A 27,700-nucleotide genomic window follows, 5' to 3' on the forward strand; every position below is an offset into this window, starting at 1 on the left:
GTAAAATATGCATTGTAATTTCATTTTTATTCAATCTTACTTCAAAATTTACCAGAAAGATTTATTTGTACGTTTTTCGGTATGTGACACTTACGAAAAGATTCTTTTAAATCTAAAAACCTATAATTACTAAATAACGCAAAATAAGAACCTAGTAACCTATTTTATGAATGTAAACAGTTGGTTATTGTAGCAATTGTTGAAACAATGTGTAGTTTCCATAATCCAAGCGTAAAAGTTAGTGCAACGGGTAAATAATTACATTTTACCACAATAAATATATTTTACTGAATTATTTTACCATAATAATTTAAATTTGCACAGTTCCTTCTCACTTAAAAACTCGAGTAAAAAGCTAAAATCTAAATTATTGTTAAAATAATATTAAGGAATATAATTTTTAAATGTTTATTGACATCTATCCATTTAATAAAAAGACTGTGAATGACGGGTGGAAAGTTTTCAAAAAAGATGGACGAAAAACGAGAAATCTGGAATAATTCATGTTGGTTCAATATTTGTTAGAGAAGTTTCAGACACTTCGACATAGATGTCTCTAATGTTTCAAATTATATAAAAATTAAGATTTCCTGATAGAAAGAAAATATTTTTTTTTTTTTTAAATAGTAATATTATTGACATTCATTTTGTAAAAATAAAGTAAATAATATAATGATAATAACAAAGTTGTTTGTGATTTGATGAATAAAACGTTTAGTCAGTTTAGTGGCCAGCTGATTCAAAAAATGATCACCTGTGCTTTTATCGACGTGTATCTGGTATCTGCCGACCTATATGCTATAATGTCGCTCGTCATCTATCTTAATGTTTAAATTTCTCATTTTTTCGCATAAAAGAAACAATTTTTCGGGGACAACGAAAGCGACAGCCGTGTTCATATTTAACTTGATGTGATATATCGGACAATTTTCCCAGGTACGTAAACAACGACGTCCAATGTAAACGTCGTCCTGTTATGATTCAATCTCGTTTTGCTGTCATTTTAACGTTTTATATAAATTTATAATTAATCTAATGATACAATCTCATGTTGTGTGTTTTCACTTGATTAACAAACATCAGAGATGTTTTCATAAAATGAGTTTCTGTTTTCATGTTTTTACTGAGGTTAATGAAATGTCAAATCGTATTTTTGTTTGACACATTGAGCAAATTTGTGTTGATAACTTTATTTTCGCTTTCAGCTACTTGACCAAACGATGCAAAGACTTAATTTGGTACGTGTGCTGAATCAACCCCTCGGTTAACGGACATCAAAGCCTGTGACAGTCTTTTACTTGTAATAATGTCTGCTGGAAATGCTGCAGGGCCTGCAGCCCCTGTCATCAATGTCAACCTGCCCCCTGGTGTGAACCCAGAGAACAACATCCTACCAGGAGCCCCGATAACAATCAACAGACCCAGAAACAATAACCAGAACCCGTTGTTCAATGTGCGGGACCGACTATTTCATGCCCTCTTCTTTAAAGTGGCTCTGGCTTACGCCAGAACAGTTCCTCGGTCGGTGCGCAGGTTTTTAGAGTTTGTGATGTTATTGAAAGCAATCGTTGCTTTTTTCGTGCTAGCCTATATACATATATCATTTTCTCGATCTCCTACGACTTGTTTGGATCATGTGAAGGCTACGTGGCCTAGGGAAGGTATTCTCCGAGTGGAAATATTGAAAAATCCTTCCGAAGATTACAATGTAGAGCAAAGTTATGCTAAGGAGAGCAGACTGAAGCATGACAAAGAAGATGTAACCAGTATGCTTGGGATGATAGCAAAAGAAGGGTGAGAAATATTTTATTTTGTATTAATTTAGCCATGTATGTTTTGCTGCAATCTCTAAATATATGCAGAAAATAAACTAACCTTAAAATTTTTACATCAATAACAATGCTTGCCAAGTGAACAATCAATTTTAATTTTCGCAGATTAACTATTAAGATGCATTATTTTCCATTTCCCCAACTACTAGTAGTGTTTTTTTTAAAGTGCGTATTAATTAAATTAGAATATGCAACTTTTGTGCATAACTAAAGTTGCTTGTGTGCGCCTGGATGTAATGTATAAATTCGCCTTCCCTTTCTCTATAATTTGAAATGAAGGCCTAGAACACCCTTGAATTAGTGCCAGGAGTGTTTCGACGGTGGTTTGAATGGTAGAAGTCAGGGACGCCAGAGGAATACTTACTAATAATAATAATATATGGAAGCACCGGTTTTGTGAAAAATTACCTCAAGAGCTCTTAATGCAATATCACTGCACCCGAATGAGATGCGGAGCCAAAATAAAGTCAATGTAATGTAGTTTTTTAATAGTAACATTGGAGTAAACAGTAGTGAATGGTGGAAGGAGTCGGAGACGCCCTAGGAAGCATTGTGGGGTCCACTAGTATCATTTTACTAATTATCTGGATCTAGCTCTCATAGACCCTCAATCTGTAGGTAGATATTTTTCGACCTTTATGATGAAATTACTAAGTTATGTTTAAAATACCACATCAAAATTAATTAAAATTCCATTCAAATTGTGTTTTTAACCTGCACCCTGTGGGTCGGATGTCAAGAAGCTCACTGTTCTGCCATACAGGTTGTTAAAATGATACCAGTGATCATCTTTATTTATCAAATGTCCAATCCATTGATACAACATTTATTCAACCTTTCCCTTAGTTAATCTTAATTTGATGATCCGTGTTATCTTAGCTGTCATCATTCTTGTTAAACTAAAATTTACATAGATTTAATCTGTTTCATTTCATATAGTTTTTAAAGTTTCTCTAGAATTTGTTTTATTTATTTATTTTGCAAAAACAGTATACAAAAAAATACATTGCAAAATTGATAAAGAAAATTACAATAAAAAGGTTACATGTATGACAAAAAAGGATAACACTATGTAGTGTTAGCAATAATAAAACGCTAAGTAAAATGGTTTTGATGAAACGTAATATTATTTTCACGGTCTATGCCAATGATAACATCCAATATTCAGTAAGGTTATATCGCGCATTGCGCAGTTCAAAATCCCATCCGTTGGGACGGGGACTGCTTCTTGCCGGGTGTCCAGCAGGTCCAGTCAATCCCTTCTTTACCGGCTGTTACGCACAGTAGCTGGAGTAGTTTCCCTGTTGGCAGACAGAGCGAACCAAATGACTGGCACCAATATTTAAATATGCAGCTAACATGACCATACTTAACTGCTGGCCTTAAAGCAGGAAGCTGAAAATAAAAGAAATAATTAGACGGGTTGAAATTTATTCAACCCCACAGTGGTACTGACTAACAGATCACACTGTTCGCCCTTCCTGACCATTACAGTAATTTGTTCAGCCAGCCATTTCCTCATATTTTCCGACCGTCACTCTTTTACGAGTGCTGCCGTTGGGTCGACGACCTAACACTTCGAATCGATTCTTCGAAAAAACTTCAACTACTTCATAAGGCAAGCTCCGAATCCGATCTTTCAACCTTTTTGCATCCAGGAATTACTCAGATCCTGACAGAAACCGTATCGCCAACACAATACGAGGGTTTCATAAATAGTTTCACATGGAACCATTTCATCTGCCACCTTTGATACACATTAATAATAATAATAAATTCTTTATTCCAGGATGTGGGGAGGTTAGTGCAATCCCACACATCCCATAGAGGACAAGTACAAATAATAAGTACAAATAATATTTACATATAGTAAAATAAATAAATGGAGATTAATAAATTAAAAATTAAATAGAAAATTAAATTAAGTTAAAGCAGAGAAGCACGGGAATCCATCGGATCTGAGATTGTGGGAGCAAGTATCTTTCTCCAATGGTCTTCAATGCTCGATCCTGAAGTCAGACGGGATTCTATGATAATAATGTTTCTGGAATGGTTTATCCTTTCCCTCAGTCCTGCAATCCTGGTTCTTAACAAATTAAAAGGTTCCCATTATTCAGCTCGTACAACCCAAAAGTTCTGCCTCTCACCAGCCTGCGTGAGATTATTTATCTACACCGTGCTTCAGCAGGCATGACCCTAAGGTCATGAAATTATGAATCGGTTCGAGTTGAACCGTTTCATCTGCCGCCTTTTGATACCCATCAAAGGCTTCCGTGCCACAGCACGTATGACCTTAAGGTCATGAAATTATGAATCGGTTCGAATTGAACCGTTTCACCTCCCACTTTTGATACTCGTCTAAAGCTACCATTGCACGCCATCGCCGAAAGTGCCTTTACGACACTTTTCATATTTGTTTCTGCCTCTAATGGACTGTACTTCGTGAAGCCACCCTGGAGAGCAATAACACCTGCGTTCCGTCCACTCTCTTCAAAAAGGGTCCCAATAAATTGATCTACATGCTCAACACAACGGCAAAAGATATCTCCATTTTTTTAATACCCCGTTCTTTTGACCCGTATCATTCTTCTCAACCAAACATTTAAAAGTTTTTCACATATTTTGTGGATAACATTCCTCATCCCGAATTGTCTCCTTTTTAGCAGCTAGATCAGCCTGACGGGAACCAGGATCAGGTTTCGTCACCGCCGCGTCAACTTTTATATCTGAATTTCGAAACATTTTGAGGTTTCGAACATTTCACCAACCGCCCTCCAGAGTAATATCCATCTGCTGTATGTTTGCCATCAGGAGGGCAGTTCTTCTGATCCAGATTTCAAGTCATGCGCTTAGCATAAAGACAGCTCTCGGTTGACAATGTCGTAGATCATCGTGAATTTCGACTCACGAGAACAAATACGAAAGGGCAAGGTCTTCTTGGCGAATCCATTGAATCACAAATGAATTTTTACGCACCATATTAAAATCAAATCTCCAATGAACATGCCCAATTTCCGCGGGAACATGAGCTATGCATCGGAGCAAGGCGTTTTTCCGCGCTCACAAACTGTCACAGTAATTACGCGGAATTTTTACGTAAATTCACAACAGCAATTCCAACTACTTCACGCTGATACACAAATTGTCACTTAAAAACAAAAGTAACAGAATCAGTGCCAAAGGTAAACAAAAACTCGTTGATGCCGTAATGGAGCACGCCACGGCATGTTTTCAGGCGAATTAACTAAAAAACAATGCTTTTCCGAATCCCACTTCCGATGTTAGCAATAATAAAACGCTAAGTAAATGGTTATGATGAAATATAATATTGTCTTCACGGTCTACGACAACAGTAACATCCCATAAATGAAAATGAACCATTCTTAACAATCTTAACATCCCATATTCAGCAAGGTTTAGAGGTGAGGCGTATTTATCGTACCTAGTAAAAGTACCGGGTATTTTCATGCAATACTTTGTACTTGTGACAAATCTCCAAAATACTTACTAGTATTTTATACTGGGACTGGTATTTATTACCTTCTGTCCCCGGTCCCCAGATAGGTTTAAAATGGTTGTGAGTATTTTGTAACCGGAATTTTTAACTGGTATTTTTAATAGGTACTTTAAATAGGTATTTTTGATAGGAACTTTTAAAAGGTACTTTGGTACTTTTAACAGTTATTTTTAATAGGTATTTTTAGTAGGTACTACAAACAGGAATTTTTGATAGGTACTTTTAATATGTACTTTCAATAGGTATTTTTAGTAGGTATTTTTAGCAGGTATTTTTAATAGGTAATTTTTTATAGGTATTTTTCGTAAAAGTTACTTTACCTAGTTACGGCAGAAGCACCAGAAGACTAAAAAATGTGGGGAATTTTTCGACAGGGAATTTCCTAACTACCCCACCCCCATATACTGTGGGAAATTAAACATCGGAAATTTTTGTGGGGAATAACTTCCTCCCGAAATTCTCTAATGCCCCCCCCCCATGGATTTGAAAAATTACTGTGGGGAATCATATATCGAATTTTTTGTTATTTTTGTGGGGAATTGCCTTTCACAGAAATCTTCTAAGAACCCCCCCCTCCATGGATTCGAATAATTATTGGGGGGAATCAATTGTACGTCGAAAATGTAGAAAATTTGTGGGGAATAGTTAGTCACAAGTCTACTACTTTCCGTCCACAGATACTCAGGTTATGTCATCGTGTCATCAGGTGTCCTAATCCTCAGGTTGGTATAAAATACTTTTGAGTATTTCATAACCGGTATTTTTGTGTACCTGTACTCAATGTATCCATTAACGAAAAGTACTCGAAGGACCCACCTCTAGGAAGGGTATATTGCGCATTGCGCAGTTCAAAATCCCAACAGTTGGCTCATGGCCATTGGGACGGGGTGGGACGGGGATGGCGATACGCTAGAGGAGAGGCTTATTTATCGTACCCAGTAAAAGTACCGGGTATTTTCATGCGGTACTTTGTACTTGTGACAAATCTCCACTAGTATTTGTATATATCACAAGTCTTGAAGTACTTTATCCTTTTAAAATACTAGTGACTTTTCTCTCTGGTCTGTTGTATGGGGAAAAGGGAAAAATAAGTTTTTTTTATTTTTTTTATAGTGAATACCTCACAAGAGTCCCAACTGCTCCCGTCTGGAGCCAGTGAGACTATGGCATCCCCAATTGGGGGATGTTGTGAGGCTGAAGGTAAGTGGGGAAGGGAAAGAGGAAGGTGGGGAAGTACCTGGCTATTCAGATCTAGTCACTAAACACGGCTAAAGCCATTTGGAGCAACGTTTCAATTCTGAATGGTGGTCTTACACCAGGGCGATACTGGTAGTATCTTCCACTCTGGAACGTGCCGCAAATATACTATATATTATTTTAATTAATTAATTGTGAAATAACACAAATTAATCAAATAAAATTTATTTGCGCACGCCGGGTTCGAACCCGCGACCTTCGGAATGGCAGTCCAATGCGTTACCACTGGACTATACAGGCCGTCTAAATAAGTATTTTTTTCCTACTGTATTTCTTTAGTGGAGTGGAATGGAAGTATTTTGACACTTGGATTTACTCCCATTCTAGACGTAAAGCAACTAGAACAGATATCTCAAAGATACTTTCGTACGGGACTGAGAGTAATATATACTCTCAGTCCCCAGTCCCCAGATACTATAATCCCTGGGTAGGTATAAAATACTTGTGAGTATTTTTAACAGGTATTTTTTTGTACTTGTACTCACTGTACCCAGTAACGAAAAGTACTCACAGGACCCATCTCTACAGCAGCTGGAGTAGTTTCCCCGTTGGCCGACAGAGCGCACCTCTGGCGGCATAAGAAATAAACTGGCACCAAATCACTGGGGCGCCAATATTTAAATATGCAGCTAACAGTAATGCAAAATCACGCGTTTTTTGTTTGAAAATTTTATCGCTCAGAAATATTTTAGATGCTTTAATTAAATACTGCACATAGAATAACATTTTTTAAAAAGTATCAGGCCCATAAAAAGTGTTAAAGTGTTAAAATTCTAAATCTCCTACTTATGAACCCATTTTCGGTTATGGTTTTATTGTTAATGTGGCAAATTAAGTTTTTCATATATTTATTTTTATTTTTATATTAACTCAACACAGGAGGCCCTGAAGAAAATAATTTCCCTCAGGGCCTATGTCATCTTTGGGGATGCTGTGTGGAGGGTCTTTTTGTGGAGAGGAAGGAGTGAACATGGGTCTTGAAGAGTCCCATGTTGTAGGAGGGAGGAAACACAGAGGCCGGCAGTTCGTTCCACAGCCGAGCTGTTGAACTTAAGAACGAATCGTAGAAGCGACCCGTTCTCATGTGACAAATGTCAACTGTGTACGCTGTGTCAACTGTGGGAGCGCGTTTGGCGTGTATCCCGACTGTAAAATTATTGTAAAATATTTAAATATTTGTTCCTGAACTTCGCAAAATAAAATAAAACACACTTTTAAGTGATGTTTTTTTCTTGCATAAATCAAAACAGGCGGCTGCTGTTGAGCGGGAATTTAAACCTTATCGCACATCTACATAAGAAGTGGTATTGTTAGCGGCCCGATTCCACATATATTACACGACGTGGTGCATCATCTTAAATTCATTTTAGGAAATTGTTATTTCTCTCTCCTTCCATAGTTTCTAGCTTGTAACTAATTGCTGTTAGATTTTATTTATTTTTATAAAATTTCGTGATAATTTTTGGATTGGTTTATGAAATTTGAGATTTTTTCAAAAGCAACCAAACTTAACTATGTCTTTATCAATGTTTGCTACTGTAAGCTAATCTTTAACTATTTAATTTATTTTTACGATCTTTGACCAATTGATGGTCAACTAAATATGTAATTATGTACCTATCGTGCATGTTTTATCTTATAACTATTATGTGCACTCTGTAATATTATTTTAATACCTTTTTTTTTAAATTCATTATTTTAATATGTACCCATCATGCATTCAATATATTAAAGTGTAAAAGGGGGCATGAATAATTAATTAAATGAACTATATTATTTACTATAAACTCTTATTAAAAATAATACATATTACAATAGAGCTAATCTTTACAAATTATGAAAAATTGTTCAATTTCGCGGATACTGAAAACATAATCTTTTCGAAAAATTGCAATTAGTTTTAAAAATGCAACTTTAAAAAAAATTGTTTTCTATAACGCAAGTGAGTATTTTCGAAATTAAGGTCAGCGAGCGTACGGTGCGCAGATCCCCTTTTATGTCCAGTACACATCGGAAGTTGTGGCTCGCTAGAATATGACATTCCAAAGAATAAAGAGATATGGGAGATAGCACAATAGGCCACCAATAATGAAAGAATTTTACTTTTATTAAAATTCCTATTTTGTTTCCATCGAATCCTGGAATCCATTATGAGAGGGAACATGCCCTATCGCTTTGTCTTTTTGATTTTAATCAGTCAGCTTCTGAGTAGATTATTATTGAATAACTAACTAACTAACCATCACGCCCTTCTACAGGGGTATGCAGAGAGGCTAAACCGCCGAGCAATTCCGTCTCATACATACTGATTCTGATTTTTTATATGACCCGACTCAAGTATTTGATACACTTGATGCCTAATATTATCTGCTGTGTCTTCCTCTGCTTGCCTGACTTCTTCTACAATTAACTTTCGATTCATATATGTATATATTTTCCTTCCTTCCTTTCTTTGTTCATCCGCTCTCAACGCCCAAACCATCCAAGCATCTTATTCCTAACCGTTACGATTACGTCAGCCCTGCATTCTTTCCTGATCTCCACATTTTTAACACGGTTATTCAATAATAATGATATGAATTGTTTTTTCAGGTTCATATCGACGTTTATCAAGATAGAGTCATCAACCAAAGATGAAGAGTATTCTTCCAAGAACACCATCGATGAGAGCCCCCTGAAGAACATAACCTCAACTAGCACTTATGAGGGCACCGAGGGGACTGCCAAGGTTGCTGATGATGAAGCGTATGCTATGGAAGGTGAGGTCGGGAAAGAACCCTGGAGCAGCGCCACACAGATAACGGACCAGGAAGGACAAACTGCTCAGGTAAATTTTCTTTTGAAAATTGATAATCTGGTAACTTCAAATGATGAGATTACAGTATGACAATTTTTGTTCTTAGCCGATAATGAATGGGTACCATTACATTTGGAAAAAAAATTAAACAGATTATTTTAATTGGCTTTTTAGTGATTCAATCAACGTATTTACCTAATTTATAAAAAATGGACACTATGCACACTTAATGATCTTAAAATTTACTAAACTATTACTAATCTCGATGACTGTTATGTATTACAATTAAATCTTTCGAGGTTACAAGACTGGTGCACCCGTAATTAACTATTCCCAAATATTGAAAAAGGTCAAACTTTTGCCCGTATCAAAAATCCTATCATGCATCAATAAAATTCTAAAAAGAGTCCAGCAAATTAAGGACCTTTTAAATTAACTTTTGCTCTTCATATAAATAAAATAACACACAAGGCCATGAAATGTTTGGGGTTTATTTTGAGGACGGTGAAAGATTTTAAAATAATTAATTCATCTAATTTACTATTCACAGGGTTGGTGAGAAACAATCTAGAGTATAATTCGATAATCTGGGCTCCATTGTATAAGATTCACTAACTAAAAATCGAGAGAGTGCAGCATAAGTTAATATGAAGGAATTTCATTCGAAGATATTAATTAACACGGGAAATTCCAGTGGGAAAAACATTATGTAATACAATTATGATAAAAATTAAATAAATAAATGACACCTTTTTGATGGGTTTGCTAAATGTGACCGACTTAATTTCAAGGCGCACAATGACTTATTTAGTTTGTCTTTTCAAAATAGCGAATAGCAGATTGGACTCCATAGATTTAACGAACCTTATTACTTTTCGTGTACCCGCGCGCAAGACAAGACTGACTGTTCTCTATAATGTTCAAAAGTCTGCTAATAATTATTTTGAAAATTCGCCAATTCAGAGGTTACACAGAATATGTAATAAGTATAGTTCAATCCATGTTTACTGCCACAGCTCGGTGGCCAAACTAAAAATGAATATATTAGAATATTTGTAACTGATCTAAAATTTTTTTTTTTTATGTGCACACTTTATCTTTATATACATTTTTCTATGTTCCATAAAACACCCAATCAGGAGTAATAAATGTTTGTTGATTACAAATTTGCTTTACAACAAACCGTTTTTGTTTAGTCTTATATTAATGTTAAGCTATGTTCTGCATAATACCCAATCTATCATTATAAAGGTTTGCTAAATACTAACATGCTTAACAATAAACATTTCATATTTATTTTACTAACATCAACAATTTTACTAAATATTGTTTCGCTACTACTTTAATACATAGTACCTTAAGTACCTATATTGTACTCTTATTATTATATATTATTTATTGAACAACTATTACTTGAATGTACAACAACTATAAACGAATACTTGAATTGTACCTGCTTATATTGTCCATACTCGGCCTATTATGCTATGTAATGTGCTTTACAAAGTTATTATATAAGGGTAACCCTTTCTACAGAAGTGTGTTGTTAATTGACCCTGAAAGTTTTTAAAGCCAGTTTCTGAGAATAGTGTTCTCAGAATAAATGCCTAAAAGATACAATATTTAAACTAACTGTCAGCACTAACAATGTTACATAGATGTAATAAAAATAAACATTGAGGAAGATGAAAAGAACAAAGGTGTTCATAGCAATGCAATTTATGTATTTTCTCATAAATATACCCATTCTCAAAACCAATCACAAGCAACGGTGATGAGGACATCTAGACCCACCTATGTTATAATAATAATAATAATTGGATAATTTGTAGAGCGCCGTTTTTGTGAAAAATCACCTCAAGGGCGCTGTACAATTTATTTCCTAGGATCTACATTTGTTATTTAGAAAAGATACCAAAACATACTTACCTGGCAAGTCACTTCCAACAAACACACTTATATTAAAAAGTTTATGCTTATAAAAGATAGAACTGCACGCAGAGGACACTATATCAAAAAACACTGGTCGTCGCATGATCTTAAGTCTGCTATAGTTTTTATTTTAATTTAAATGTTTTTTTTTTTTTTTTTTTTTTTTTTTTAATATAGATCATAGTTACATTAAATCATACATATTTTGCAATATATCATATTTAGGTACATAGTTGGTCATGTATACCTTATCAGAAAAGAGGAGCTCTTGTGCCTGATAAGGGAGCCACGATTCTTACTTAGATTCAATGTTATGTGTAAAATATAAATATTATATATATATACATATTTTTTTTAATATAAGTTTTTTTGGAAAAAAAGTTTGATTTTATTTATTTGTTCTTGTTGGTTCGTAATACAGCGCAATTCGGAAGGGAGATTATTGTAGTTTTTTATGGCTTGGTAAATATAATGGTTTTGCATTTGAGTTGTTTTAAAGATTGGCGTAATAAATTGATTTCCATTTCTCATCAGTTTGTAAAATTCTTGATATTCTGTGTTATTTTTTTCTTTACACATTTTTATAATTGAAGTTTGCTTAAATATATCATCAATATTTGGTACTGGAAACAATTTAAAAAGCAATTTTGTTGGGAAAGTAGAGTTTTTTTTAAGTATTACCTTTATAATAATTTTTTGTGAGACTTTTACTGAGTGTAGGTTGTTTTTATAAGATCCTCCCCAACCTATGATTCCTTAAATAAGCAGGGAGTGGACAAGAGCATAATATACATTTTTTAGTATTTTCACATTTAAAATATTTCTTAACCTAACAAATATATATATACATTTCCTTATTCTCTTTACTAACTCCGTAATATGGCTTTTCCATTTCAAATTTTCATCGATGATCACACCAAGATATTTTATTTCAGAAGAAGAGTTGATTACAGTACAAATAGGATTAAGGCGAAATAGGTAGACTTGACCTGAAATTTGGCATTTTTGAGGCCAGTTTTAGACGTATGGACACTTTTTTAGAAAAAAACACAAATTGTTTTCGAAAGATCGTTATTTTATCTAGTAAAGTAAGATGTTAAATTTTGAAAAATAATATTATTTTCATTTCATAATAAAGTGTTACCGTTGGACGATGCGCAGATTTGTTGCATTTTCAAAGGTGAATTTGTATTATACAACAAATATTTCAAATCATATAATAATACAGTATAAACAATCAATAAATTATCTATCATAAGTATGTATAAGAATTTTCTTTTTATTTCAAATAAAATTACTAATAAATAAATCCGAACACGCGTTTTGTGACGAAAATCCCCCAATTTGACTATTTATTCATGGTCTTACAAATTGGTATAGTTCAGATTATTTTACAAAAATAATTTACCAGGACATTATTGAAACATTAGAAATAATTTATAATCAAAAAATATATTCTTAAAGTATATAATAGTAATTAATTTCGATTCGCGTTTGCGCATTTTTATTAACTCGGCACAAGACGAAATATTGTCATTCTCCGCCGCGACCGGGCGGCAAGCGGACGTCTAGTCCACGCCGGTCTAGTTAATAACATTTTAGAGAAATTCCTCGCTTAAAAATGGGGAGGAAAATACCCTCGAAACAAAAGTTTTATTAGAAAACACAAATTACGACATCAAAAACGTACGTGGGATATATATTTTCAAAAAAAACAAAGGTTAATGATATTTAATTATCCGTGTACATTGTACGTACTCATATGCTACAGGGTCGTTCGAAAGAATCAGTCAGAATAAGCACATATTTTTTATAACATTTGGCGATAATTTTGTGTTGTTTAATATCCAGGGAAAAGAATCAACTATGGACTATCAGGAGTTTATGTCTATCATCGATGTTTCATGTATAAATGTTAAAACTTATGCCAAAGTACGTGAAACTGTTTGTGATTGGTGGTCAAAAAGTGCCACGAACCAGATGAATTTTGATTCGTGATGTGCGATTCAAATCATTTTATTGTTCACAATTTCTATTTTATTATACAATTCACTATTATATTGGTATAGTTTACCATATTTAATATTTTTTGTGTTACTTTTTGTCAGTTTCATAATGTCATATTGTAAATTGAGCTTCTTGTTTTAGGAAAAAAGACGAGTTTATGTTTGACATACTAACCTATGATTTTTCAATCGAAATTTACCTCGTGAATTTAATAACATTTCGAAAATTATACGAGTCTGGTCGCTCCGTTAACCATGAAAGCGATACAATATTATGCAATCGCATAATACATATTATGTAGGTAGGTACCGTAGAAAATAGTTGGAAATAAAACCTTGTTTTAATATATATATACTACTTCAGTTGTAAGGAATAAACCCTCTTTTCAATGTCATACGTATCAAATCAAGTAATACTTTAAAGGTAAGTATTAGAAATAAAACATACCGATAATACCTTTCGGACAAACGAATAAATATTTAAAACAAAAGATTTTTACTCACTTTTGGAAAACCTATGTAAAATAAATTTAAAAAAATCAAATTAAACAAATATTTGATTTTTTTTTATATCTACCATGTCAACGCACTGCATTTGTATTTATTTATGTTTACGCTCTCGGACGTATAATTTACAAATATGTATGTAACTACTTATTAGGAAGAAAGCTACAACCGAGAAATCATCAACAATAATTGTTATTTCATCGGAACCATGCTGTAGTTTTCGTCAGCCGCGCGGATTTACGGCTCGCAGCGGAATGAATTCGGTGTTTCTGTCTCGTTCTAAAAAAAAGTCCGATCGCAAGTCCGTCTTTTAACGAAATTTGAATTCTCGTCCGCTGGTTAAGACGCCTTAAGTAGTTTACAGTTGACATTGTCACAATTTTCATTATGGATTATGATATTTACTTTGTGTTTAGGTATTTTTTGTAGTGAAAATAATACATATGTTGTTTTTTTGGCATTAAGTGTGAGTAGGTTATTATCAAACCATGATTTTAAGATATTAATACATTCATTTGCAAGTTTGTTAACTAGTTCCCATGTTTGACCTTTTATTAATAAGACAGTATCATCAGCATAAGAGATTAATTCACCTTTGATTTTCTGTTGGAAAATGTCATTTACATACATTAGAAATAGTAATGGTCCGAGGACCGTGCCTTGAGGAATGCCAAATGTACTTGTTAGTGGTGTACTAAAGGTTTGGTTTAATTTTACAATTTGAGGTCTCTCTGTTAAGTAGCTTTCTATCCATTTAAGAGCTAAGTGGTCAATGCCATTTTCTTTTAATTTTAATATAAGTCTTTCATGGGAAATGCTGTCAAATGCTTTCTTTAAATCAATAAAAATTCCTATACATTTATTTGATTTGTCCAGGGCACTCTGAATACTAGATGAAATTTTTGCAATGGCATCTTGGGTACTTTTTCCCTCTGTGAAACCGAATTGATTTTCATTTATAATCGAGTTTTTTTTTAAGAATGCAGTTAGTCTTTTTTTAACAATTTTTTCAAAAATTTTCGATATATTAGATAAGAGTGAAATGGGTCTATAATTAGAAATGTCCTCCGGGCTACCGGACTTAAATATTGGAGAGATTATGGTTTTCTTATACGTGCTCGGGAAAACTCCTGTCTTAAAGCTATTGTTTATAATATGAGAAATTGGTGTAGAAATATAATTTTTAATGATTTTTAGTGTTTTTACAGCGAGACCGTCAAATCCCGGAGCAGAACCACCTCGCATTTTTGATATAATTTGTACAATTTCAGACGGATTGGTTGGTTCGAAGAGTTCAAGTTTAGTTTCTATATTCGGAATATTTTCAATATACATCTTATTTATTTTTTTCACGGTAATTTTTTCTGCTAGACTCTTTCCGATATTTGCAAAGAAATCGTTAAAAGCGTTATAAGCTCCTTTTTTAGGTTCTTCAATACAGTTAATTATGTTATTGTTTTGTATTACACTCTTAATAGTATTACTTTTGGTATTTTGTTTATTTTCCATGATTTCATTGATTATATTCCAAACTTTCTTACTGTCATTTTCAGAATCATCAAGTTTATTTTTATAATAATTTTCTTTCGTGTTTTTTATGAGCGTGGTTAATTTATTTTTGTATTCTCTAAAATGAACATTTAATTTAATGTCTAGTGGTTTTTTTTTTGTTTCTTTATAAAGCCATTCTTTGTGTCTTATGGACACAACAAGCCCATGTGTTATCCATGGTTTGATTTTACGAAATTTTGCCGAATTTCCTTTTGGAATAATTTTTTTTGAATCATTTATAAAGTTCGTTAATCTATTTTCAAATATTTTACAGCACTCGTTGACGTTATCACTTTGGAGAATATCTAACCATAATTCAGATGACAATTTATTTTTCAAAGATTCGATATTAACAACAGATATTTCGTTCTTATTATTAGCAGTTTGTCCGCAATGTTGGTTTATCGCCTGAGGTATTATTGAATTGTAATGTAGCAAAGTCATGTAATGGTCGGTAATTGAGGTTTTTATAATTCCCGAGTTTAAATTATTTATATCCTTGATATTTGTGAAAATGTGATCAATGCATGATGGACGTTGCCCATTGACGTTTCTGGTGTAAGAGTTAATACACGACACATAATTCAATTCCGCCATCATATTTAAGTAATTATCTTTATCGTTCGATGTATAATCGTGCGATATGTTTAAATTAATGTCACCTAAAACTATTGTATTCGCGTTTCTGTAGTTTAATAACACATGTCTTAATTCTTCAATAAACAAACAGACAGTAGACGAGTGCGTTCTGTATAGAGAGATAATATCAATTTTTTTGTTATAACACTTCATTTGTACATGTAAGCAGTTTGTTCCATTCACATTAATTTCTTCCTCGCACAATATGTCACAATTATTTTCTACGAACATAACGATTCCACTGTTTTTGTTAATTCGGTTTGTAGTAGATACATAGGTATATCCCGGTATATAGTACGCCACTTCGCCACTTGAATGTGTTTCCGTTAACACAATGCAAGCGGGCTTCCTGAGATCATTATTTACTGTTGTCAAAAATTCATCCATGTTTCGTTCTAAACTTCTTATGTTCATGTGTAGAATTAAAGGGCTGCGATTGAGGTCGTTTTGGTGGGTACGGTATTCTTGATAGCTGTCATATGTTTTTTCGTCAATATTATTTTTTTCGTCTAGTGCGTTATATAAAAATTCTGTCATTTTTCTTCGAAGTCTATTCTGTCTCTTGCTACTTTGAGCATTTTATTTTTGTAGGGACATAAGTTGCTGAAAGCTGCGTGGTCTGTTTTATTTTTCTCGCCATATTTCTTATTTTGCGATGTGCAATTTGCACAAACCGGTGTTTTTTCTCTTTCAGGGCATTTAGCAAAAGTATGGTCACCCGTGCAATGCGGGCACACCGATGGATTCGTTCGATTTAGGCATCTGGAGGCTGTGTGCATGAATTTGCAGCAGTGGTAGCACTGAGTTAAAGGATCACAATCCACTATGTTAACCCTTTGGTACTGGATATTTATCTTTTCTAATGATAGCAAATTTTTTCGTGTTGTACCGCTGGTTTCCACGATATAGTTCGAGAATTTGTTTTGTTCTTCATTTTCTTGATCCCGAGTACCACGTTGGTATTTATTAGAATGTTTGTATTTTATTTCAGTAATCAAATTTATTTTATTTTCTTCGTTTTTCGTTACAATTTCTTGAATCCCTTCGTTTTGTGTGAGTATCCCATTTACTATTTCCTCTTCCGTCAAGTTCGATTTGAGTCCTTTCAAAATTAATTTGGGTTTTTTCTTTTTTACTTCATTTATTTCCAGGTTATAATTGAGTTTTTTAATTTCCTCCGTAAGAATGTTGGTATATTCTTTTTTTGGGCATGATATGATTACTTGCTCTTTATTTGTTTTTCTTAATCCATTTATTCCAATTTTAAGTTGGTCTAGTTTGATGTCTTTCTGTATCTTGTCAAATATTTCTGCAGCTTTTGTTGTTTTTTTAGTTGATGATATTATTATAGAGAACCTCTCTTCTTTTGAAATTTCTTTTCTATTTGCTGCTAGAACTTGCGCGTAAGATGGTATTTTACTGTTTTTTTCCACGACTTTTTCTATTTTCTTCGTAAGTTCTTCGTAATTTTCGATAATTTTTTTTTGTAGTTTGATTATTTCTTTTTGGTGTTTAATTTTTTCAGTTTTCCAAAGCTCTTCTAATATATAAACATTTTGTTCTAGGTTCGTTTTTGCTTTCGAATCTTTCACTGTTGTAATTTTTTGTATTTCAGTTTTTATATTATCAATGGCCGTGTCCATAATGTGTTAACTCGCTGCGCTCGCTGCGCAAGTAGCTCGGCGCTCGGCAGCGCTTGCAATTTTTGCGACAATACTTTACTTCGCTGCGCGCGACCGTTCACGTTGATTATAGAACTGATACTGTGTATTTTAACTGTCTTAAAAGCCTACAAATTGTTAGTTGTTATCATTTTTATTTATTTATTTTTAATTATTATTTTTATTTATTTTATTTTTAGTATTTTTTTACATTTTGTTAATTTAAATTGCCGTCAACTGTGAAAGTGGAGGTTTCTGAAATTATGGATACGACTGTCTGAAAAGGTGCGTTTTAAGTTTAGACCTAAATTCTGTCGAGTCTGCGATCATTCTCAAATCATGTGGCAGTCCATTCCAGGCTTTAGGTCCTGACACGGCAAAAGCACGCTCACCGAACTTAGTATCTGGTGTGCGCTTTGGTTCCTTCAACCTTCCGATAGCTGATGACGTTGCTGACCTAAGGGTTGACTGTCGGGAATTGGAATCTTCTGGAATACACAATTCTGATAAATAAGCCGGAGCCATTCCGTTAAGTGACTTAAATACCATCCAGCATACCTTGAACTGGATTCTTTCAGGACATTTGAGCCAGTGCAGATTTTTGAGATGCTCTGAAATGTGGGAGTATTTAGATACTCCGGTGATAAGCCTTGCCGCGGCGTTGAAAACGTTATGGTTCATCTGTGTATGTAAAAACGCAAACTGAGCTCAGATCGCCGCTCATATATACATAATATTATAAACACAATTATACTAATAATGCCTTTGAACCGTATCCGATTCATTAGACTAACGGAAATTTGCCGGAACGAAATATCTATGGCGTATTGATTATGTTTGCAAATACTGGGTCATTCCTGACTTATCACCGGAGTCGACGTGTTAAACCTGTATAAAACGGGTTAACGGGAGGCAAGTGATCGCCATTTCTTGCAACTGCTAACAGACAGTCACACGGAGTTACTGAAATTGCACCTAGTGAATACCAATTTGAGATGTCAGGTGATGCGACAGTATTACTGTGTAACGTCGACTAGGTAAAGAAACCCTCAAGATTCTGCATTTCTAGCCACTAAAATTTAACATGTTTTGATCTAGTTCCCACATACGTTTAGTAGCTGCTAGTTAAGTCACTCGCAGCGAGTACCTTGTAACACAAAGCGATTTTGTCACTACAATTCAAGTAGCAATGACAAAATCGGCCTGAGTGACAAAGGCTCTAGTGATGCAGCTCTAAACTCCTATTATTTAATGCCCTGTTTGACACAGTCTTTTCAAACCTTTTGAGGAAAGAGAATTTGTCTAATATGTCTAATATATTTTCTTTCAGATTGATCATACCGAATCAGCTACTCTGGATGAAGCCAAGGTTGCCAAAGAACAATCAAGCGGAGAAATAGAATCTGATGAAAAAGATAAAGAGAATGAAAAGGCAGATAAATTGAACGCTGGTATGTTTACCTTTTAAAAATATTTTCTGTTGTTTTATTGTAGAATATTTTTGGACAAAACCTGCCTTGTTTCTGATCGTTGCTTTCTGTAAAATGATGTAACAGGTTTCAGTTCACTGGTGGGCTTAAATAACGTAGTAAAATCCTTGGATAAACTTTTTATTGAATATATAATATATTAACTTTTTATTGAATATATAATGTATTGTAGGTATTATGTATGCTAACATGTATTAAATTTTGGCCGAGTCATTCGCTTTATTACTCGGCCAAACAACTTATTGGAGAGTAGAGGTGAACACATGTAGAAGGGAAAGTGTGCGAGTCCGTTCTTTGAGATTAGTTTAAAGTGTTATTAACGTGGTTTAGCGATGGTGGAAAAAGTGAAAAATTAAGAGGGTTTTACAACAACAATCATCACACTCTCCAAAAAAATTCGATTTTTTTTTCTTTCACTGGTTGATTCGACTGATCACATTGACCGAGTGGAGAGCGAGTGAAACACCGAGTTGAGTATGCAGATGGGGGGGTTCTTGACCCAGTCATTGGGTTTTGGTTCTATCCACTCTCTCGCCTGAATCACAATACTAGGCCGAGTACCGAATGTACTGATCACAAGCACTCGGTCGAATGCACTGTCTCGGCCGAGCACTCAGGTGTAATTCAGGCATTAATGACCTTGTTACTCCTTTGAACATTCAAATATTTTCATTTTTGGAATGCCATTGAATGAAAATGTATTTTGACATGTACAGATAAAATGTTTTAGACAGTCAGAGAGGCTACATTCATGAAATAAAATGTAGAATCTACTCTGTTATAAGCGCAAGCGATTCTGATTTACTTCAGTAAACCGTTTTCAAAACATAAATATTAAAATCGTTTTGCAAAACATTCTAGCGCAGATGATAATTATTAGAACGATCACCGGTGACCTATCGGCAATTCCTGTTGTAATAAAAAAATTTCACCCGTGAGCTATCGGCGTTCGACTCGTTAAAGGAATTTGCCAGGCCTGCCTTAACTATCAAGTCTCCAGGCTCATTTCTGAAATATCTATCAACAAAAACATATTCTTTAATAATAATAATATTTTGATGATTTTATAGCCCCGTTTTTGTGAAAAATCACCTCAAGGGCGCTGAATGTAAGGCTTACTACTTTATGTAGGGTAGTGATGCACAACCTGCGGCCCCACTTGTGAGATCATGAATAAAATTGTGAATCCCCACAAAAAAAAACTCACAGAAATGTGGTTCCACTAATATGTACTCTGAACACTTGAAAATACGTAGAGTTGCCCTTCTCTTAAAAAGGTTGTGCATAACTGAGAGGTAGGGCTTGTGGAAATGATAAAATACATGTTTAGGTGATGTTAGGTTAAATAAATCAACTCTCCCTACGTCTTTTTTAATAAATTATATTTCCAGCTTGGCCCGATGATGAATACATTGTGGAGTATTCCATGGAGTATGGCTTCCTCCGCCTGTCACCCGCTGCCCGGGCGCGGCTGAATATCGAGGTACAGATTGTGACGCTGGACCCCAACGTGGACAAGTGCTTTGGAGACACCTTCTCCAGATACTTGCTGGATGAGTTCCTCGGGTATGATGATCTACTGATGGCTTCAGTCAAGACCCTAGCCGAACACGAGGATAGCACTGGATATTTGAGGTAATTGAAACTAATTTATTCTGACTCCGTGTCAAATCCCAGCTTTGAAAGGATTAAGATTATCAGCAGTGCTCATAATTAACGCCCAAATGAACTTCTGCTTTTTATCGCTTCCCTTGCAGTCTTTAGCGTAGTGCGATGGTTTCAGAAAACTGTGTAAACTTTCTTTAACCAAATTTAGGATATAGATCTATACAATTAGAGCCACTATTGCACAATAATATCTCGTTGAATCGTGTTCCACTAGCGATAATCAGTGCAAACTGCGCGTATATCGGATTTTGTAGTTTCCGGTCGATCGACGATGGAGCGTTGGAGTCCAAATTTTACTAATTGGATGGACAAAAGTGGAACCTAGTTTTTCACTTCACGTCTCATCTAAATATAATACATGATTGGTTAAGGATGATTTAAATCTTACACTCATGAAAATCTTTTCAATTTAAAACCAAGATATTTTTTAACAGTCGGTACATATTTGTTTGAAAGTATATTTAAGCATGCTCACCTTTCTCAAAACCCGAATTCCATGATGTTGAAGAAAATACAAGATTTTTTCCTTTCCAAATAAAAATGTTATAATTAAATTATCAAAGAAAGCAAACACATTGTGTCCTTGACATTAGAAAAAAAAACACTTTGTTTTAAACCACTTTATTGAGATAGGTCGACCGGTTTCGGTTGCACTCAACCTTCTTCAGGACAATGGAAATATAAACTATACTTATATTTACTAGTTTATACTTAGTTTACTTGTTTACATTTCCATTTTCCTGTGCAACCAAAACCGGTCGACCTATATAACTCAATAAAGTGGTTTAAAACAAAGTAATTTTTTCTTTCATTTATATGATGTTATTATTGTTGCGAAATAGGTATGTCAATAATATTTTGGATAGATTAATAAAGCATAAATTATTAACATATTATACATTTAAAACTGTTTCACAAGCATAGTTATATTATTTTGTATACTAACATGATTTTGAAATTTAATTTTTCAGAAATGTGGTCACAGGCGCCCATTACAGATTTGTTTCATTATGGATGGCGCGAACATCTTACCTGATGGCCTTCTTCATTATGCTGATCTTTGTGAGTACAATTTATTACATATTATTAGTATGTATACATCAAATGAGACTTTCCCTTTTTTTGTTTAATTTCGTTAAAAAACTTTCTGCCACCATTATTTTTTTTGAAATGTTGTGTATGGCGACATCTATCGAAACTTCGCTGTATTACAATAAAACATTTGTTGCCGGTAAAACAATATTCTTCATCTGATTTAAAAAAAATATATAGATGGCGGTATACGTAAGAAAATGCAATTATTTTCAAGCAATGAAAATTGCCATATTGAAAAATAATTTCTACAATAATTACATTCATGCATTAGTAATGTAATATTCTAAACCGATCTAATTTCAATACATCATAACTTTATAATCAACAATATATTTTTAGAGGCACTAAATAACAGTTAGGTACCTACTGAAAATATATTAATTATTACAATATATTATTATGCTGAGGTATTCTGCAATTTGATTTTAGGCAATTACAAAAATCGTTTATTTTTCGTGGTAGATACAAGATACACTATTCTAGTATTAAATGAGACCAGCTCATTCCAGTTGTTACACTGAAAATTCGACAAAAATCGTGCATATGGTTTGGATCTTACGAAAAATTGATTAAATTTAGTAAATATTTGCTTTAAAATTAATCTGATGATAATGTTAAATCATACTGACGATTCTTACTTATAGTATCAGTATTTATTTATTTCATTTAAACGCCCATAGGGCTTTTACATACAATGCATTTTTTTTAATTGCATTAAAAATAAAGAGTTTACATAATATATAAGAATATACAGATTACATAAATAATAAGATTTAAAAATTCATAGGTTAGCAAAATATAGGTAACATGACACATAAGAGTTTACGAAACGTAGGTTACATGGAATTTAAGTAAGTGAAATAAAAATAGATGATCTGCCAATATCCTCCAAATCAATTGAATAAAATAGTATGAAATTGTTGTTCACAGTAGCCTATAAACTATGTCACTTTAATTAACAATCTCTATTACGCTAGATTATGATAAGAATCGACAAAAAGTCTAATAAAAAAACATTTATATCAATGCAAACATTCCGTTAAACTGAGTTTAAATTTTGACACTGATTGGCAGCGGTAAACATCGACTAAACCATACTTATTACCAAGTCTGTGTAATCTTTGAATAGGTGAATTTACGAAATAATTGTTAGCAGATTTTGGAACATTATACAAGGCGTTCAGTCGAGTATCCCGTGTAGGTACTCGCAACGAAATAACTCTTGTTAAATCAATGGCGTCCAGTATGTACTAGGTAAATGATAATATTATAATACTTAAGCCAAAAAGCAAACTTTTCCCTATTTATGATACATAGCTAGTAATATTTACGCAATATGTTTATAATTTTATGTATAATTATATTTATAATTTTTACTAATGTTGTTTATAAATTATAATATATATATTTATTTATTTATTTAATAATAATAATAATATTTTATTCCAGGATGTGGGGAGGTTAGTGCAATCCCACACGTCCCATATAGATATACATTTTTTTTTTGTACAATAGATATAATAAATTATCAAATAAGGAAAACTATGCAGGGTGTGGTCTTGAGTGCGCTTGGGCCCAGCGCTCACTCAGGAGTGGCGCTTGGTGCTGGTAGGCTGCGGTCACCAACGTGTTGGCGGAGGCCATTAGCCGCATCCTGGCTCCAGTGACCCGGTGTCTCATCAGGCCGGCAAATCCATTCAGTCCTAGTTCCGTGAACATTGTCGATGCGCTGCTGTATCTTCGGTATCCAAATATTATTCTACAGGCGTCATTATATTGAATTCGGAGTTGTTCCATCGAGCAAGTTAAACTTATTTATTTTTTATGCATTACAAAATTATACAAGATTTCAAATTATGACAGTACGCAATATATATTTTTTTTCCTAATTATTTTACTACTCCATAAGGTAGTTTTAGTTTTTATGTTTTAATTCTACTGGCGGCACATTTGATTGTCATTCTGTTTTGCAAGGTATTTTTCTTGGATATTTCGTCACTTTGGTTGGACAGGGTTATAACTTCGCTTTATCTTGTTCTGAGATATGAGGTGTCAAAGTTTGCAAAGACCGTTTTATTTACCGATTTAGGAGTTCGAGGTTGAATCTTGTGTGGAACGTTTTAGTTTAACATGTTTTAAAGGAAAATATTTATGTATATAGTGAGTATGCTTACCATTTTAGAACATACCTTATGCAACCAGGTAGTGCATAACAGTTCATTGCATAAGTTTAAAAACTACATTTCCCTAATGCCACTCTAAGATTGGGCCACGTTCCAATTAAATATTTTCTTTACACAAGATTGAACCTGAAAATCAGAAAATGATTTTTTATATTGTCTGAACAAGATACAAAGTGAAGTGACAGCTTTTTTGCAAATTCCTTAAATAAAAGGACTGTGTATTTTGAATTGCTAATTCTTCCAAATAGTTCGTCTTTGCAAACTTTGACATCTCATAACATGGTAAGGCGAAGTTAGAACCCTATCCAACTAAAGTGACGAACTGCACTGCACCTCGTAAAAACGATTAACTGTCAGAGGCAAACAAAATGGCGATTGTAAAGGTTTTAAGTGAAATTAGAACCATTCAAAAATAAAAGGTAACTTTAATAACTTGATGTTAGAACTTCGTCATGCAAGTATCTATGGAAATACAACACAGATGGCTCTGAAAGTTATTTTGGTTACAGAAATGAAATTTATAAAAATTAATAAGATTATAATTTACCATCCAGCTGTCGAGAGCTCCGTTGGAGATGTTACAACGGAGATGTATGCTGTACCCATGCATTGAACTGTTAATTATTATTTGAGATTTATTTGGATATTTTTAGTAGATATAGAGTATTAACCCGTTGAAGGAAGGAGAATAAAACAGAAAACTATATTTTAAACCTTCAGAGAGGCGCCATTCATAAAATTCAAAAGTGGAATCTAAAGTTTTATTAGCCCAAGCGATGCCGATTTTGTTTTTCATACATTTTCTAAGCATTAAGGTCTAAATCGCATCGCAAATTATACTAAAAAGGTTAATATTAGAATGTTCGCATATTCTCCAGAGACCCTGAGGTGTTCTACTGGTTAATTATATCGGTTAATATTGACTACCTGGTTCATACAGGCCTCCATTTTTGACAGGTAGCTAATATACTTTTTTTTACTTGAATGTGTATATGGTTTTGTCTTATTTTCTCTTATACCCCATTACTCTAACTATGATAATTTAAAAAAGTAATTTATAAGTTGCAGAAAGGTTTGGTAATTATTCGCAACAAAGTCTTCGTCGTTTTTTAAAGCTCCAGTCCATAATAATAATTGGATAATTTGTATAGCGCCGTTTTTGTGAAAAATCACTTCAAGCAATCTTTGAAGACTCTATACCAGCTCGCCATGTTGGAATGAAAATGATCCCCCTAGACCAGAGATTCCCAACCTTTTTAGGCTCATTTCCCACTTTTCAAGTATATTTTTTTCGACTGCCCCTCCCCAACAAAATTTTATTAGAAAGCGCTAAAATTTTATTAGACCCAAGGACAAGCCAATACATATATGCTGTACATTCTTATCGATTGGAAAGTTACATTATCAAGAAAATTTTTGTCACAAAATCTTTTGGAATTAAATTAAATGGAAATCTTTAAATTTACACCAAACGTAGATTTCAACAGATTTGCCCCGAATTATACTGTTTATAATCAAATATGATTTAAGATTTTCACGGCCAAAAGTATTTTTGTTATTTGTTTTTGGGGTGTTATGCCGTGTTGCGCTAACTCCTTCTTTAGCCAACGTTTCGGACAACATTGCAGTGTCCATCATCAGGTATCATCAGTATAATCAATTAAAATAAAGTGTACAAAATTGTACAAAAAATCGTACAAAATTGCCAAAAAATATTGAAATATTCCCCAAACACTTTCAACTATTGATCGCCCCACGAGCGGCTTTAATTCGCCACTGGTGGGCGATATTGCCCAGATTAAGAATCGCTACCGTAGACAGTTGACTGGGTATTTTCCTTGTTTTGTGTAGAACTTTAAGATGACTCTGAACTTGTTTTTATTAATTCCGGACTCCGGATTGATGTGTTTGATTTCTAATTAGCGATCGAACATTAACCTCGATACAGGCTTAGTCGATTGATGAGTTTGTAAACAGTAAATTTGAAGAAACAATAAATAAAATTAATGAGTTGACACTTAAACAAAAAAAAAATTGGCGCCATTTCCTTCATATCCTATTCCGAGAACTTTCGTATCCCTCCCCTCACATGTGTTAATGATACTGTATTTTGTATACTCATGGTATATCAACCACGACAAATTTTAACCTGTGATTCCTGAGTTTATTTGAAGTAAAAAATGTAGACGAATTGCGAAAGATTTTTTTTGGATTTTTATTAAAATTCTAAATTGTATTTTTTTTTAAATTGGCAACGAAAATTTAATCTAAATTTTTACTCCAAATAATCTCAGGAATCACTGGTTAAGTTTGTCGCGTCTGATACGCCCTGCTTATGCGTATACAATATTAATAATATGTAATATTTTCATGTATCATAATATAAAATAAACAATTCATAATATTATGTAAGTACTCCGTGAATTAATGGCATTCGACAATAGCGACTTTGATTCAATTTAAGCTGTGCTATCCTGACAAAATACATTTTTCTATTGATTTCAATGTTTTAATGTAAATGTGTTTTTAACGACATTCGCTAAATACCTTATAATAAACATCTTAATATTATTTTGCAACTACCTAGGATTGGGAAAGCTTACTGAAGATATTCATTATAATAAGTTTTCAGAATATGAATTACAAATATCAGAATTAGGATCGAAACAATTATTTGTGTTCTGCTAGCAGAGCTGTATTCTCGATTTATAACTTTGATATTCAATTTTTATTTTATTTATTTCATTATTTAATTTTTTTTTTTTTTTTTTTTCATAAAAAGAAAGACAAACATTCCCGGGTTACGAATAACCTGACAATATTTGAAAATCTCCTACTACCACCACAGTAAGCGAAAAATGTTGCTTGTGTTGTGATGGAGGACTTAACCGGCCGAGAAATTGAACATGCTACGCCTGGGTGAGACCCAAGCGCGATGTCAACTCGGCCACCAACCGGTCATTTAATATTACATTTAGTTACAGAAATCAATTATTGCCCATCTCACTAGGTGTGAAACGCCTGTGTTGAGATGGCAATTTACAGGGTGGTTGATGGCTAGGTTTTTGTTTACATGATTTTGTTAAAATGACAGATAAAATAAAATCGTTTTTTTTTAAGATTATACAATTCAATTGAATCCCAGATTTTATTATTATTATTTTTATTTCTTGCTAGAGCAATCCCCATGAGTTACAAAACTCATTGTAGGGCGAGAGGAACTTACAATACATAGATGGGAGTTGTTAATAGGTACAATATTACATTGGTATTTTGATAACAAAATTATAAGTTTCACATACAAAACAGTGCACAAATAGAAAAAGGGAGCGTAAAGCAAACAAGAAGAAACAAAATAAAAAACATAAATATATAAATATACATATTCTTGTAAAAATGTAAAAAAAGTACAACACGACAAGAATTACTTATTTTCGTTTTTATGTTTTAAAAAAATATTCTTTTATAGCCTTACTTTGAATTTTTGGATTATGCTGGCTGTTTTTATAGATATCTGGAAGAGGGTTATAGAATGTGTAGGCAATATAGTTATTTAAACATTATT

General features: G+C 33.5%; 1 protein-coding gene across 2 annotated transcripts in view; it reads left to right on the plus strand.

The window, feature by feature from the left end:
* The first annotated feature begins 765 nt into the window (after nt 1-765).
* LOC149418491 (membralin) overlaps nt 766-27,700 on the plus strand; it is a 399,198-nt gene continuing 372,263 nt past the window's right edge. For both annotated transcript variants that reach the window (XM_089638805.1, XM_089638806.1), the window contains exons 1-6: nt 766-936; nt 1,206-1,794; nt 9,199-9,433; nt 19,030-19,150; nt 20,581-20,824; nt 21,829-21,919. In XM_089638805.1, the coding sequence (XP_089494931.1) occupies nt 1,307-1,794; nt 9,199-9,433; nt 19,030-19,150; nt 20,581-20,824; nt 21,829-21,919 (1,179 nt within the window). In that variant the 5' untranslated portion in view covers nt 766-936; nt 1,206-1,306. The remainder of the gene's footprint in view (nt 937-1,205; nt 1,795-9,198; nt 9,434-19,029; nt 19,151-20,580; nt 20,825-21,828; nt 21,920-27,700) is intronic.

The sequence above is a fragment of the Hesperophylax consimilis genome, chromosome 13 (assembly GCF_061612785.1).
Source record: "Hesperophylax consimilis isolate HC1 chromosome 13, BYU_Hcon_1.0, whole genome shotgun sequence".
Lineage (NCBI taxonomy): Eukaryota > Metazoa > Arthropoda > Insecta > Trichoptera > Limnephilidae > Hesperophylax > Hesperophylax consimilis.